Source organism: Salmo salar, chromosome 24 (assembly GCF_965601325.2).
Source record: "Salmo salar chromosome 24, fSalSal1, whole genome shotgun sequence".
Classification (NCBI taxonomy): Eukaryota; Metazoa; Chordata; class Actinopteri; order Salmoniformes; family Salmonidae; genus Salmo; species Salmo salar.
This window is the reverse complement of record NC_138314.1, coordinates 19,427,273-19,440,642: the sequence shown is the minus strand read 5'-3', so window position 1 is coordinate 19,440,642 and position 13,370 is coordinate 19,427,273. Positions and strand designations below refer to the sequence as shown.

At 41.7% G+C, this 13,370-nt stretch overlaps 2 protein-coding genes across 3 annotated transcripts; one reads left to right on the top strand and one right to left on the bottom strand.

Annotated features, from left to right (window-relative positions):
* Positions 1-5,426, top strand: LOC106585274 (RILP-like protein 2). The gene is made up of 4 exons (XM_014171326.3): positions 1-315; positions 538-689; positions 4,027-4,155; positions 4,618-5,426. The coding sequence occupies exons 1-4, from the start codon at positions 16-18 to the stop codon at positions 4,637-4,639; spliced, it is 603 nt and encodes a 200-aa protein (XP_014026801.2). The 5' UTR covers positions 1-15; the 3' UTR covers positions 4,640-5,426.
* A 265-nt stretch (positions 5,427-5,691) lies between these two features.
* Positions 5,692-12,806, bottom strand: kmt5ab (lysine methyltransferase 5Ab). 2 transcript variants are annotated; one of them, XM_014171324.3, is made up of 8 exons: positions 12,624-12,806; positions 12,023-12,123; positions 11,729-11,879; positions 8,492-8,690; positions 8,262-8,349; positions 7,323-7,382; positions 7,047-7,237; positions 5,692-6,596 (listed from the first exon to the last, which is right to left on the bottom strand). In XM_014171324.3, exons 1-8 carry the CDS (start codon positions 12,631-12,633, stop codon positions 6,386-6,388), a joined length of 1,011 nt encoding a protein of 336 aa, XP_014026799.3. In that variant the 5' UTR covers positions 12,634-12,806; the 3' UTR covers positions 5,692-6,385. The 2 variants fall into 2 exon arrangements, with proteins under 2 accessions (XP_014026799.3, XP_045563154.2); XM_045707198.2 differs by lacking the exon at positions 12,624-12,806 and adding an exon at positions 12,400-12,552.
* Between the last annotated feature and the right edge of the window lie 564 nt (positions 12,807-13,370).

Below are 13,370 nucleotides of genomic sequence, written 5' to 3'. Positions count from 1 at the left end.
TTTGGAACACGAGAAATGGAAGAGTTGAACGAGTCCACGTCCTCACCCGCTTCTGCGTTCGAGAAGGACGCATTTGAGCTGACAGTCGAAGATGTTTATGACATTTCATACGTTATTGGCAGAGATTTGTTGAAAATAATTAATACAGGTGAGGAAGTCTCAGATTTGCAATTCAAAATTGTGCGTGTTTTGGAGATGTTTGAAACGTTAGTGAATAAGCACAACCTATCGCTGGAGGAGTTGAAAATGGAACGAGACAACTTGAAAAGTGAACTGGATAGAATCGTGAGAGAAAGTTCTGTCGGTAAGGAAGAGGTGAGTTTGATGTTTTCAGACCAGGAATCTTTAACAGTTGTGGACAGAATCGATACATTTAATTTCCCATAACGTGGTCAAGTCTAACTGGACTAGGTTCTGTCAGGGTATGTAACGGTTGTTTTACTTTTCAATGGGTTTCTATACACTCTACTTTGCAACACAGTTGTGTGGACTCCTTTTTGTTATGAGTTTATCCCTTTAATCAATATCTTCCCTCAGCAAACACTAGGACCAAACAAACTGGTGGTAGACATGAAAGATCCCAACAGACCACGCTTCACAATGCAGGAGCTGAAGGAGGTGCTTCAGGAGAGGAACCAGCTCAAGGCACAGTTACTGGTGGCCCAAGAAGAGTTGCAGCTCTACAAGAGGTAAAATACAGAGCCAGTCCTGACCAGTCCCCCCAACTAATATTTACACATATTTAAAGGGGAACTGTGTCTAAGAAGTGCCTAAACCTCTGACTTAAGTGTTGGACTGTCTGTCAAAGTGCGTAGTAGAGCTACATCAAAGTTGGATATAACTTTGTGGAATACAGCAAATCTATAGGGAAAAAATAAACGTTCTGTTACAGCGAACATACCAAAGCCCAATCAATTGTGAGATACGACATATACATTTTGTGGGATAGATTTTTTCAAAATACATCACGCAACAAAACAAGCCTTTTACTATAGGCATAATTGTCAGAAGCCATTTCTTCCTTTCAAGGCCTTTCTCTGTAGCCTAAACCAAGCAGAAAACGCCGGAGTCCCGTGCGTGACAACACACAACTTTAGTGCTCGGGAAATGTATACTGAAGCAAACATTTCACCCACCTTTTTATATAAGAATGTCTAATAATTCCACAGCTTTTGTCTTCATAAACTTTCACTCACATAGCCTACTATGGGATAATCTGGCCCAGCTTCTAGACAGAGATACAGTTTCCAAAATAAAGGAAACACTTGAGTAAATGAGGGATACAAAGTATATAGATTTGGTGACTGAGACGGCCATGGCATATGGTTTACATAATTAGAACTTAAATAAAACCATTCAGTGACAACTTTGCCCTGTGGATGGGGTCATTGTTCTCTTCCAAGATGACACTCACATCAGGGTAGAAATATTTCACCATAGGTTGGTGATCACTCAGAATGGCTGTGTATTTATTGGCTTTTACCTTGCTCTCTAAGGGGTTTATTGGACCTAAGCCATTTCAGGGAAATGCACCACACAGCCATAACAGAACCGCCAGAACCCCCTCAACTGCTTTCAATTTACTTTGTATGTCCGTCTAGAACAGGGATGGGCAACTGGCAGCTTTTGTAGGCCCGCGGATCAATTTAACAAGACAAACAAATTTACTCAGTCAGGGTCTCAATTTACTGTTGAGAGTTAGAATAGTAGAATACGGTGCAATTTAGAAATTTGGTTGTGCATCAGCAGTTTTCCTGCTGACTCTCACTCAATTAGCCCATGTCAGCTAACATTTTTTAGATTGACAAGTTAGTCTAGCAGCCAGCTATCTAAACTTGTAGTAATCATGGTCAAATTACTGACTGGGGGGCCCCCATTGACTTTGTTAGTCACTCACTCAGATATCATATTAAAAACTGCAAACATTTCTCTCCACCCTATGGCAAAATTAACAAGCTCTCACAGTCTCACTGTAGAAATAGATGTTTATCCACGTTTCTCCAAATGTCAGATTTTAGTGTTTTTGACACCCTGGGTTGCTCCTGCTGCTCTGCGTCGTTCCATTTCTCCAAACATCAGATTTCGAAGCTGCTGCTCTGTATCGTTCCATTTCTCCAAAGGTCAACTTTTGAAGTTAAGTTTATGCACTCATTCCCAAATGGTTAAGGTAAGGGTTGGGATAGGGCTAAAAAAAATAAGTGTCCATAACTGGGATCTAACACACAACCTTCTGATCCAGAGTCATGGGATTACACCCATCTGCCATCCCCGTAACAAAACCTAAGCATACTTGATGGTAATAGCACACAGTTGCCCCCAGTGGCCGGTTTTGATGGAATTTCCCGACATCCTCAGGACATGGAAAGACATCCAATTTCGAAGTCAATCTTGAATGATCTCCCTGAGCAAAATGTATAGAATTGCATGGAATAAGTTATAAAACTGCTAAATAGATTTGCAGGAAATTAACTCTAAAACACTGTAGAGAGGGGAGCCGCTAAACTGTTTTGCTCCCAAGGTGGAAGGGAGACCCCAAAACTAAATTTCACTTAAGTCCCCCAAAAGGCTAGGGTCGGTTCTGACCGCACGTGTGGATGTGGGTACTCAGACCTATGAACCACTGCGGCCCACTATGATACATTCAGATGTTTTGAGGCCCCCACCACCATCAGTCGCTCATCCCTGGTCTAGAAACTGGACTAGATTTGCTACCCCATAATAGGCTACCTGAGTGAACGTTTATGAAGACAAGCAGATGGTTGACATGACAGAAAGGTATGCAGATATATTCTTATCTAAAAAGGTGGGTGAAATGTTTGCTTCAGTATACATTTCTCAAGTGAAAGTTGTGTGTAGTTTCGCGCAGGACTTGCTCATTTTCTGCTTGGTTTAGGCTACAGCGAAAGGCATTGAAAGAAAGAAATGGCTTCTGACAATACGCCTATATTAAAAGGCTTGTTGGGTGATGTGGTAAAGTCTGATCTATTTTGAAAACTGCCGGTGACAGTGTTGTTTTAAGAGTTCCCTCATTCGTGTGTTGTTGTATGTGTAACCCCACTGCCACCATGGGGCAGTCTGTTCACAACGTAGACATCAGCAAACCACTCGCCCACATGACGCCATACATGCTGCCTGCCACCTGCCCGGTACAGTTGAAACCGGGATTCATCCGTAAAGAGTACACTTCTCCAGCATGCCAGTGGCCATCGAAGGTGAGCATTTGCCCACTGAAGTCGGTTACGACGGTGAACTGCAGTCAGGTCAAGACGCTGGTGAGGACGACGAGCACGCAGATGAGCATCCTTGAGACGATTTGACAGTTTATGCAAAAATTCTTCGGTTGTACAAACCCAGTTGTCAGCTGTCCGGGTGGCTGTTCTCAGACAATCCTGCAGGTGAAGAAGCCGGATGTGGAGGTCCTGGACTGGCGTGGTTACATTTGGGCTGCGGTTGTGAGGCCGGTTGGACGCACTGACAAATTCTCTAAAACAACATTGGAGGCGGCTTATGGTAGCGAAATGAACATTCAATCCTCTGGCAACAGCTCTGGTGGACATTCCTGCAATCAGCATGCCATTTGCATGCTCCCTCAACTTGAGAGACTTGTGGCACTGTGTTGTGCACATTTTAGAGTGGCCTTTTGTTCCCAGTACAAGGTTCACCTGTGTAATGATCATGCTGCCTAATCAGCTTCTTGATATGCCACACTTGGCAGGTGGATGGATTATCTTGGCCAAGGAGAAATGCTCACTAACAGGGATTTTAACAAATTGAGAGAAATAAGCTTTTAGTGCGTGCGGAACATTTCTGGGATCTTTTATTTCAGCACTTTACATGGTGCATTTATATTTTTGTTCAGTGTATGTTCGCTGACGGAATGTAATTACTGTCAGTAGATTTGCTGTATTCCTCAGGGGAGGGGCACTTTGAGATAGTCCAACACTAATTCAGAGAAGTTTAGGCAGTTAGACAAATTCCCTAAATTTGCTGCTGTTCCCCTTTTAATGAAGTGCTCTGTACTTGCAGTGGGGTGCACTCACAGGGCAAGCAAGCCATGGTAAAGGCTGACCTGGAATTTCCATCCCCTTCGGTTCCTGACACAACAGATGAGACTAAAGAAGAGGAACCAAAAGAGGAAAGTACCATCAGAAAGCTGTAAGCAATGAGCTTTTTTCCTAAATTAACTTTGCATAACTATTTAACATCCATAGTGAAGTGTGTGAAAAGCATGTAGTTTGAAGAGGTTGATTTACACTCTGAAAAAACATTAAGTATTTCAGAGACATTCATCATGGTATCACAGGGTGGACAACCAGGGGTAGTTTATTCTCACAGTCCGTCTCTGCCTTATAATGACCTGCTTGTGACCGGCTGGGTGTTTGTGCTGATGCTGTGTGATTGAAAGAATGTGAATGAGCTAGAGAAAGCAGATGTAACTGTTGCTGACCACTTCAAGGCCAGCTTGGCTGTTGTGGTCAGCATTGTTATGGTCTGAACTCCCCCTTCACCTGTTTTGGTAAAGACCATTAACTTCTAGTGACCTAAATTGTGTTGACAAAAACAAATTGCAGAGAAAGCTTTCTCAAATGCATTCTGAACTAATGTCTTTATTTGTAGGTTTTCATTCAGGCGGAAATGAGGACAACCGGTGTGAGGACCTAAAGCATTAATACTAATGATAAACCAAACATTTTTATGCACACTTTTTTTCCCCCTATGCTTTCTTTGTATTAGGATAATTGAAATTTTTTGAATGAATGGCATTTTAAAACTCTAGAATAATTAAGCCTTTTAAAAGTATCTCGGCGTTGTGTTTTTATAGATTATAGTCATGTCATTAATAGTTACGGGAAAATTCCTATTTCTGCACTTTTTAGGTAGAATAACATGGTAGATGCACACCAAACTCATGTTTCCTTGAACGTTGTACAAAACTGAGCATTCCTTTTTGGTTGAACATTCATCACTATTTGGCTCAAACTCTGGATGAACAGATGGAACCTTGCAAAGACCAACATTCAAGACGGGGGTTACAACAGTAGCCCCAGTAGAGACAGGACCTCCAAGACTACATGAGCACCCTACTGCCATTGGAATGTTTTAGCAAATATGTTTTTATTTTTATGTACACTGAGTATACAAAACATTAACACCTGCTCTTACCCTGTGACTGACTAGGTGAAAGCTATGATCCCTTACAGGTGTCACTTGTTAAATCCACTTAATCAGTGTAGATTAAGGGGAGGAGAGGTTAAAGGATTTTTAAGCCTTGAGACATGCATTGTGTACCATTCAGTGACTGGGCAAGACCAGTACCGTTGAACGGTGTATGATGCCAAGCTCACCGGTTTGTGTCAAAGAATTGCAACGCTAGGTTTTTTCCACACTCAGTTTCTCATGTATATAAAGCCAACTTGACAACTGTGGGAAGCATTGGAGTCAACATGTGGCAGCATCTCTGTGGAACGTTTATGACCTGACGAATTGAGGCTGTTCTGAGGGCAGGTGGGGTACTACACAGGTATTAGAGTCTATATAAAAACAATTGTTGACCCTGAAAACTTTTTAATGCAAGTTCTGGACATTTTCTTTGCTCTTTACTAAGTGACTGAACATAACTTTTATACTAGCGCAAAGGACTTTTGAACTCTCAAACAATAGAGCAGCTGTAAAGAAAGCCATTAAAAAATATTTCTGTTATAAAATCACGCCAAATATATTTAATCTGTTGCACATTGTGAAATACTCATACAAGAATGCTGGACTGTTGCATGTCTGAATATTAATGAGCTTCCACGCTAGCCAGATTTGTCTATGTACAGTTCATTTACTCTCAAAAAGAGATTTACATTGTATTCAAAATTCATTAGGATGTGTCACCCATTGCAACAAAAGCTACATTTTCAAATCTAGTATAAGCTGTTCTCCCCGAAGCCAAGAGCATTGACGCTCATATGTAAATTGTCACGTCAACTAGAACCATACCTAGCATGATAAACGAATCACTTATATAAAAGCAACCTAAAAACAATGGCTAGTATGTTAAAATATTTCACACATCATGGACACACTGGCCTAAATATGTATAAAACTTCATCCAAATCCAGCAATAAATTGATAGTTTTAAAAACAAATTTAACCCATGGCCATCTTAAAAAGTTGTCCTCCACCTTGTTCATACTGCCACCGTTTTGCCCAAAAGTAAAGCTTGAAAAAGCAGAAGACAGAAAAACAATCAGGCATACTTAATTTCTCACCGGAAAGCAGTTTGCACCTTTGGGCCAATGGAATGGATTTTTAAAAAACAAAAAAAAGAGAACAGGTTCTCTTTTTGAAGAAATTAATGCACCTAGTCATTCTCTTGAGATAATACTCTGGTGGCACATCAGTATTTGAGCCATGGGTGAGCACATATTGATTCCTTGCTACGGTCACCGTAGTCATAAACCAGCTCTTCCCCTGCCTTAATGTCCCTGGAAGCCACCAGTATGAGATGAGGTATTCCATCCATGTCATGGAGCTTGGTCTGGCAGTTGCCATTTTTACTGTGGTTTAGCAGCCTTCCCAGGCGAGTTGATTCTTTTGTAGCGTCAACACTGTATAGGAAATGAAAGATTTGAAAACATCCATGAGCTAGCTGACAACATTGTGGCAATACATACACGGAGTATACAAAAACATTAACACCTGCTCTTTCCATGACACCAGGTGAAAGCCACGATCCCTTATTGATGTCACTTGTTAAATCCACCTCAAAAATCATTATTTTGTAAAAAAATAAAATAACCCTCTGTGTAGACGGGGAGACCGGTTGAAGAAGGATTTTTAAGCCAAGAGACATAATTGTGTACGAGTGCCATTTGGAGGGTGAATGGGCAAGACAAGATTTAAGGGCCTTTGAATGGGGTAGGGTAATAGGTGCCAGGCACACCGTGTGTGTGGGAGTGCAACGCAATATTAGGAAGGTGTTTAATGTTTGGTATACTCCATGTATGTCAGGGTTACTTAATAATATAAACTGAAAATTAAGTTGTGTAGAACCTTACCAGTAGGTTTTGCTGAGATAGTGAAAATAGTACATGTAGCAGCCAGTCCCAGGGTCTTGGGCATACAGAGCCTCGCTCTTCTTCGCATCAGTCAGATCCAACAAGTCGCCATGATACTCAATTACAAACTGACCCTTCTTGAAACATCTGACAGCAAACACTCCTCTTCCCTTCCCCTCTATATTTTTTACCTATTGGGGTTTAAGTAGGTAAAAATCAAATTCCAGGTTCAGATTATCAGGGTCAGTAAAATATGACTTTCATTTCAAAACCAACCTGCAGTCCTTCTTCAACTCCATGTTTTATCAGGTCATCAAGCTGTCGGTGTTCTTCGTTCTGTTGGCAGAGCGGTTTTTAATGAGTAATTATAGTGACTAAATAAATATTAAGGTTGTCAAACAATACAGATAATTAAATTCATGATTCTGTAATTTCAATTGCTCAAATTAGACCCTAAAGAAAGACTTGTCCATTTAAAAAGCAGCGCATTGTGTTGCTCCCGAGTGGCGCAGCGGTTCAAGACACTATCTCAGTGCAAGGGGCGTCACTAGAGTCCCTGGTTCGAATCTAGGCTGTATCGCATCCGGCCGTGATTGGGAGTCCCATAGGGCAGCACACAATGGCCCAGCGTCGTCCAGGTTTAGCCAGTGATTGTAAATAAGAATTTGTTCATAACTGACTTGCCTAGTTAAATAAAGGTTACATTTACAGGCATACTATGCTTTGATTGTAAAGGAAGGATCAATGTTGCGTGAACACACAAGTACTCTAAGCTTCAGGCGTTCTAAACGACGCTCTCCCAATTTCGAGGGTTTACGATAAGAAAAACCAACATTTTAACCTGTCCAACAATTATGAATTCCTCAGAAGACAATCCCTGATCAGCCAGGTCTGAGTTTATGTATGTAATACAGCTATTAGATGTAGCCTAGGCTACTTATTCATGACCAGGTTCTTCAACATTAACTAGTTCAAGCTGCTACTACTAGAATTGAGAGCATTTGCTTAAATCTTGACCTGAGAATTACAACAAAATTACTAAAAACCACCACACTAGATGAATGCATGTCCTGTTCTGATCTGATTAAAATCATTGTAGGAAGTTCAGCGTTCAAGAGGCATCCATCCACTACACATTATTCAATTCTGAGCAATAATTGTTTTGGTAGTATGGTTGATCCTGAAGCACAACTCACGTCGGCATTATATACTGACCTTCAATTCAGCTTTGCTTTTTCTGGAACTCCGTCTAATAGGATAATAATCTGTGACCTTCCTGTTTTGGGCAGTGCTGCCTTGTGCTCTGGATGAAAAGAGAATACATTATTCCATTCTGAAACAAGCGTATGTGCCAATGGTCAGATGATCTGGTCATGAAGTGCTGGCCTGACCAACAAATGCTGTGCTCTATTTAAACATTTTATTGACGTGTCAGCATTACTTACTTTCTCACTTTTCGACTAGCCCCCCCATTAGATTTGGGCACGGGGACATGTGGCACAAGCCCTGCGTTGGGGTGCAATTTAGGATCCTCCTCGACCTTCAAGGTAGTTGTTTCTCTGGGTCGAGGAGCCAGGCAGGTCCTCACTTTATTCTCCTCTTGCCGAGACACGCCAGCTTGAGAGTTAACTTGATTCTCTCTCACTGAATAGAATAGTGGGGAATGAAGCACAATATACATCAGACCTGGTTGCATAAGCAAAACATACATGGACGCTACTATTCACACACAGGAAATTCTGAAGGTCACTTAACTCCAATCTCCTGCCTATCAAAGAATTTAGAGGTAAACAAAACATATGGAGCGCAAACATTGCATGGCTCGGGGCCCTGGGTATGAACTCTGCCCTGTGCAACTGGGTCCTGGACTTCCTGATGGGCTGCACCTCAGGTGGTGAAGGTAGGCAACAGCACCACTACGCTGATCCTCAACACAGGGACCCCACAAGGGTGCGTACTCCACCCCCTCCTGTACACCCATGACTGCGTGGCCACGCATGTCTCCAACTCAGTCATCAAGTTTGCAGACAACACAGTGGTAGGCCTTATTACCAACAACGACTGTGAAGGCCCTGGCAGAGTGGTGCCATGAAAATAACCTCTCCCTCAACAAAACACCGTCTGCAACCACAGGTTGCACGTCTGCAACCACAGGGTGGTGCGGTCTGCCCAACGCACCACCAGGGGCACACTGCCTGCCCTGCAGGACATCTACAGCACCCACTGTCACAGGAAGGCCAAGAAGATCAAGGACCTCAGCCATCCGAGCCACAGCCTGTTCACCCTGCTACAATCCAGAAGGCGAGAGCAGTATACATGCAGCAAAGCTGGAACCGAGACACTGAAAAACAGCTCTCTCTCTCTCTCAAGGCCATTAGACTGTTAAAGTCCCCACTAGTTGGCCCCTGCCCTGAACTTCTGTCACTAGACGGCTACCACCCGGTTACACTACCATGCACCGTAAAAGCTGCTGCCCTATGTACATAGTCATGGAACACTGGTCAAACTAAATAATGTTTACATACTGTTTTACCTACTTCATATGTATATATTGTATTCTAGTCAAGGCCTATTCTATAACTAATGCTGTACATATAGTACATATTCTAGCCCTATAGTCTATTCATTCCATCGCACGACCAAGTGTGTGGACACCTGCTTGAACATCTCATTCCAAAATCATGGGCATTCAAAAAAATATATATTTCACCTTTATTTAACCAGGTAGGCCAGTTGAGAACAAGTTCTCATTTACAACTGCAACCTGGCCAAGATAAAGCAAAGCAGTGCAACAAACAGAGTTAAACGTACAATAGTCAATAACACAATAGAAAAAAATCTGTGTGCAAATGTATTAGAGTAGGGAGGTACGGCAATAAATAGGCCAGAGGCAAAATAATTACAATTTAGCATTAACACTGGAGTGAGATACTGGGGTGCAAAAGAGCAAGAAAATAAATCACAATGTGGGGATGAGGTAGTTGGGTGTGCTATTTACAGATTGGCGGTGTACATGTACAGTGACCAGTAAGCTGCTCTGACAGCTGATGCTTAAAGTTAGAGGGAGATATGTCTCCAGCTTCAGTGATTTTTGCAATTCGTTCCAGTCATTGGCAGCAGAGAACTGGAAGGAAAGGCGGCCAAAGTAAGTGTTAATATGGAGTTGGTCCCCCTTTGCTGCTATAACAGCCTCCACTCTTCTGGGAAGGCTTTCCACTAGATGTTGGAACATTGCTGTGGGGACTTAGTGAGGTCGGGCACTGATGTTGGGTGGTTAGGCCTGGCTCGCAGTCGGCATTCCAATTCAGCCCAAAGTTGTTGAATGGGGTTGAGGTCAGGGCTCTGTGCAGGCCAGTCAAGTTCTTCCACACCGATCTCAACAAACCATTTCTGTACAGATCTCGCTTTTTGCACGGGCCCCCGTGCAAAAACTAGATTGAACCTTGAAAAACAGCCCCAGACCATTATTATTCCTCCTCCACCAAACTTTAGTTGGCACAATGCATTAGTGTTCTCCTGGCATCCTCCAAACCCAGATTTGTCCGTTGGACTGCGAGATGGTGAAGCATGATTCATCACTCCAGAGAATGCGTTTCCACTATTCCAGAGTTCAATGGCGGCGAGCTTTACACCACTCCAACCGACACTTGGCATTGCGCATGGTGATCTTAGGCTGTTGTACGGCTGTTTGGCCACGTAAATCATTTCATGAAGCTTCCGACAAGCAGTTATTGTGCAGATGTTGCATCCAGAGGCAGTTTGGAACTCAGTAGTGAATATTGCAACCGAGGACAGATGATTATTTTACACGCTTCAGCACTAGGCGGTCCCACTCTTGAGCTTGTGTGGCCTACCACTATGCGGCTGAGCAGTTGTTGCTCCTAGACGTTTCCACTTTACAATAACAGCACTTACAGTTGACCGGACTGACTTGTTGGAAAGGTGGCATCCTATGATGGTGCCACATTGAAAGTCACTGAGCAAGTCAGTAAGGCATTCCACTGCAAATATTTTTCTATGGAGATTGCATGGCTCAATTTTAAACACCTGTCAGCAACAGGTGTAGCTGAAATGGCCAAATCCACTAATTTGAAGTCATGTTCACATACTTTTGTATATAGTGTAACAGAAAGGGGGGGGCAATTCCATTTAAGGCCCATGATTTTTTTCTGAGATGTTCAATGACAAACAAATGCATAACCAGAAGCCGACTAACCAAGCCACCACCACGCACTGTGCCCACAATAACAACTAACATGGACTTCCTGTTATTTAAAAATCTAGCTACTGCGTCCCTGATTGGTTAAACACTACTCTAGTAACATGTGATTGGCGTGGGGCGAAACACACTTTAGAAGCCACATACTTTTGGTCATGTAGTGTACACACACTGCTCGTTCTAATATTTATATTTCTTAATTCCATGCTTTTACTTTTTAGATGTGTGTATTGTTAAGATATTACTGCACTGTTCGAGCTAGGAACACAAAATAAGTATTTTGCTATACCCGCAATAACATCTGCTAAATACATATATGTGACCAAGACAATTTTATTTTACATCTGGTGGGGTTTTAAGGTCTTATTCAGACAATAACCAGTATTGTATGGTTTAGAAAACGAGATGGTAGAAGTCCATTGTCATTATTGGTGGTTGATGGGAAAAACAAATGGTGGGTTACCTTTCCCTTGCTTTGATTTCTCAGTTTGTAGAGTCAATTTCTCAGGCACATTTTCCTCCTGGCTGAGAGAACTTGAGTTGTTGCACAGAGGAGATTTGGGTTTGCTGGGACTCAAAAAACTTGGTAAAGTGGTCTGACCATTACCTGCATCCTGCAATAACACATTAATGTTTTCATAATGGGTTCATGTATGCAACATACACTGGTGTAACTTAGCTAGCTAACACCTGAAAAGTACTGATGACCAATACCAGCCTATATTAGTGCTATATTTCCAACACAATAACAAGTTACCCCATTCAATTCTGGTTTATTTTCCTTTGACTCCTTTTCGACTTTTTTGGGCTTAAGGGTTCCCTCGGGTCCCTTGTAGGTGGTCAGCATTTTTTTCTTCCCTTTGAAGGAAAACATGTCAGGAGGTTAGCTAGGTTGACCTTGATATAGCCTACCATATCCAAGGTTTATTTTAGCTAGCTAGTTGATAGCTAGTCCCAAACAAGTCAGGCAAGAGAGCAGAGCACATAAATACAAAAACCACCATACAGAAAAATATTAATAAAATGAGGACAGATCCCATTTCATCATACATCAAAGATTATTTGTACTGTACAATACACTGTTACTAGCTATGTAATTTGAGGCAATTTTGTAAACTACAAATTAATCGTTACCTGACTGAAGGCTTGAAATCTGGGCATCTTTGAAAATGCACATTTATCAATATATACATCAAATGTAGCTTGTATATTTCTTCAAAATAAAAAATAAGCATTTAACGTCTCCCTCTAACTTACTTTAGTCAAATTGGAGACGCAACGTGCTACGACTGTACTAAGTAACGTTAGATAACTAACTAAAGTTAACTTCCTCAAAACAGCCCTGTTTCGCTACTTACCTTTCGCCATTTCAACTCTCCAACAAATAGACAGTATATGCACGAATTTGCGTTATAAGTTTTGCAATGTTCGCGTGTTCCTCGTTACGTTAACGCTAGCGAACAAAAACGCATAACCAGAAGCCGACTAACCAAGCCACCACCACGCACTGTGCCCACAATAACAACTAACATGGACTTCCTGTTATTTAAAAATCTAGCTACTGCGTCCCTGATTGGTTAAACACTACTCTAGTAGCATGTGATTGGCGTGGCGCGAAACACACGTTAGAAGCCAAAATGTATCTAGTTTCTAGTGTCTTTGAGTTGTCTGCCCTTGACGTGATAAAAATAATAATAATAACGAATTCGTGCATTGCAAATCTATTCAAAATCTCAGTAAGCAAGTAGGCTAGATCATGTTTCGGTTTTCCCAATATGGGTCAATTGATATATATTTTCATCTGATAACGATAAATGTTACCTTCAAATATGATTTGTTCTCACCTTGTTTCTATTTTAGGACTTGCTTTCCCAGTTATACATCCCCCCCACCACTATACAGCCTCAAGCAAAGTAGTTCAATGCTTGTTATTAATCACATTTTATAAACTGGGTAGTTCGAGCCCTGAATTCTTATTGGATGAAAGCCGCGGTATAAGACCATATACCACGGGTATGACAAAATATGTATTTTTTTACTGTTCTAAATATGTTTGTAACCAGTTTATAATAGCAATAAGGCCAATATACCACACCTCGTAACTA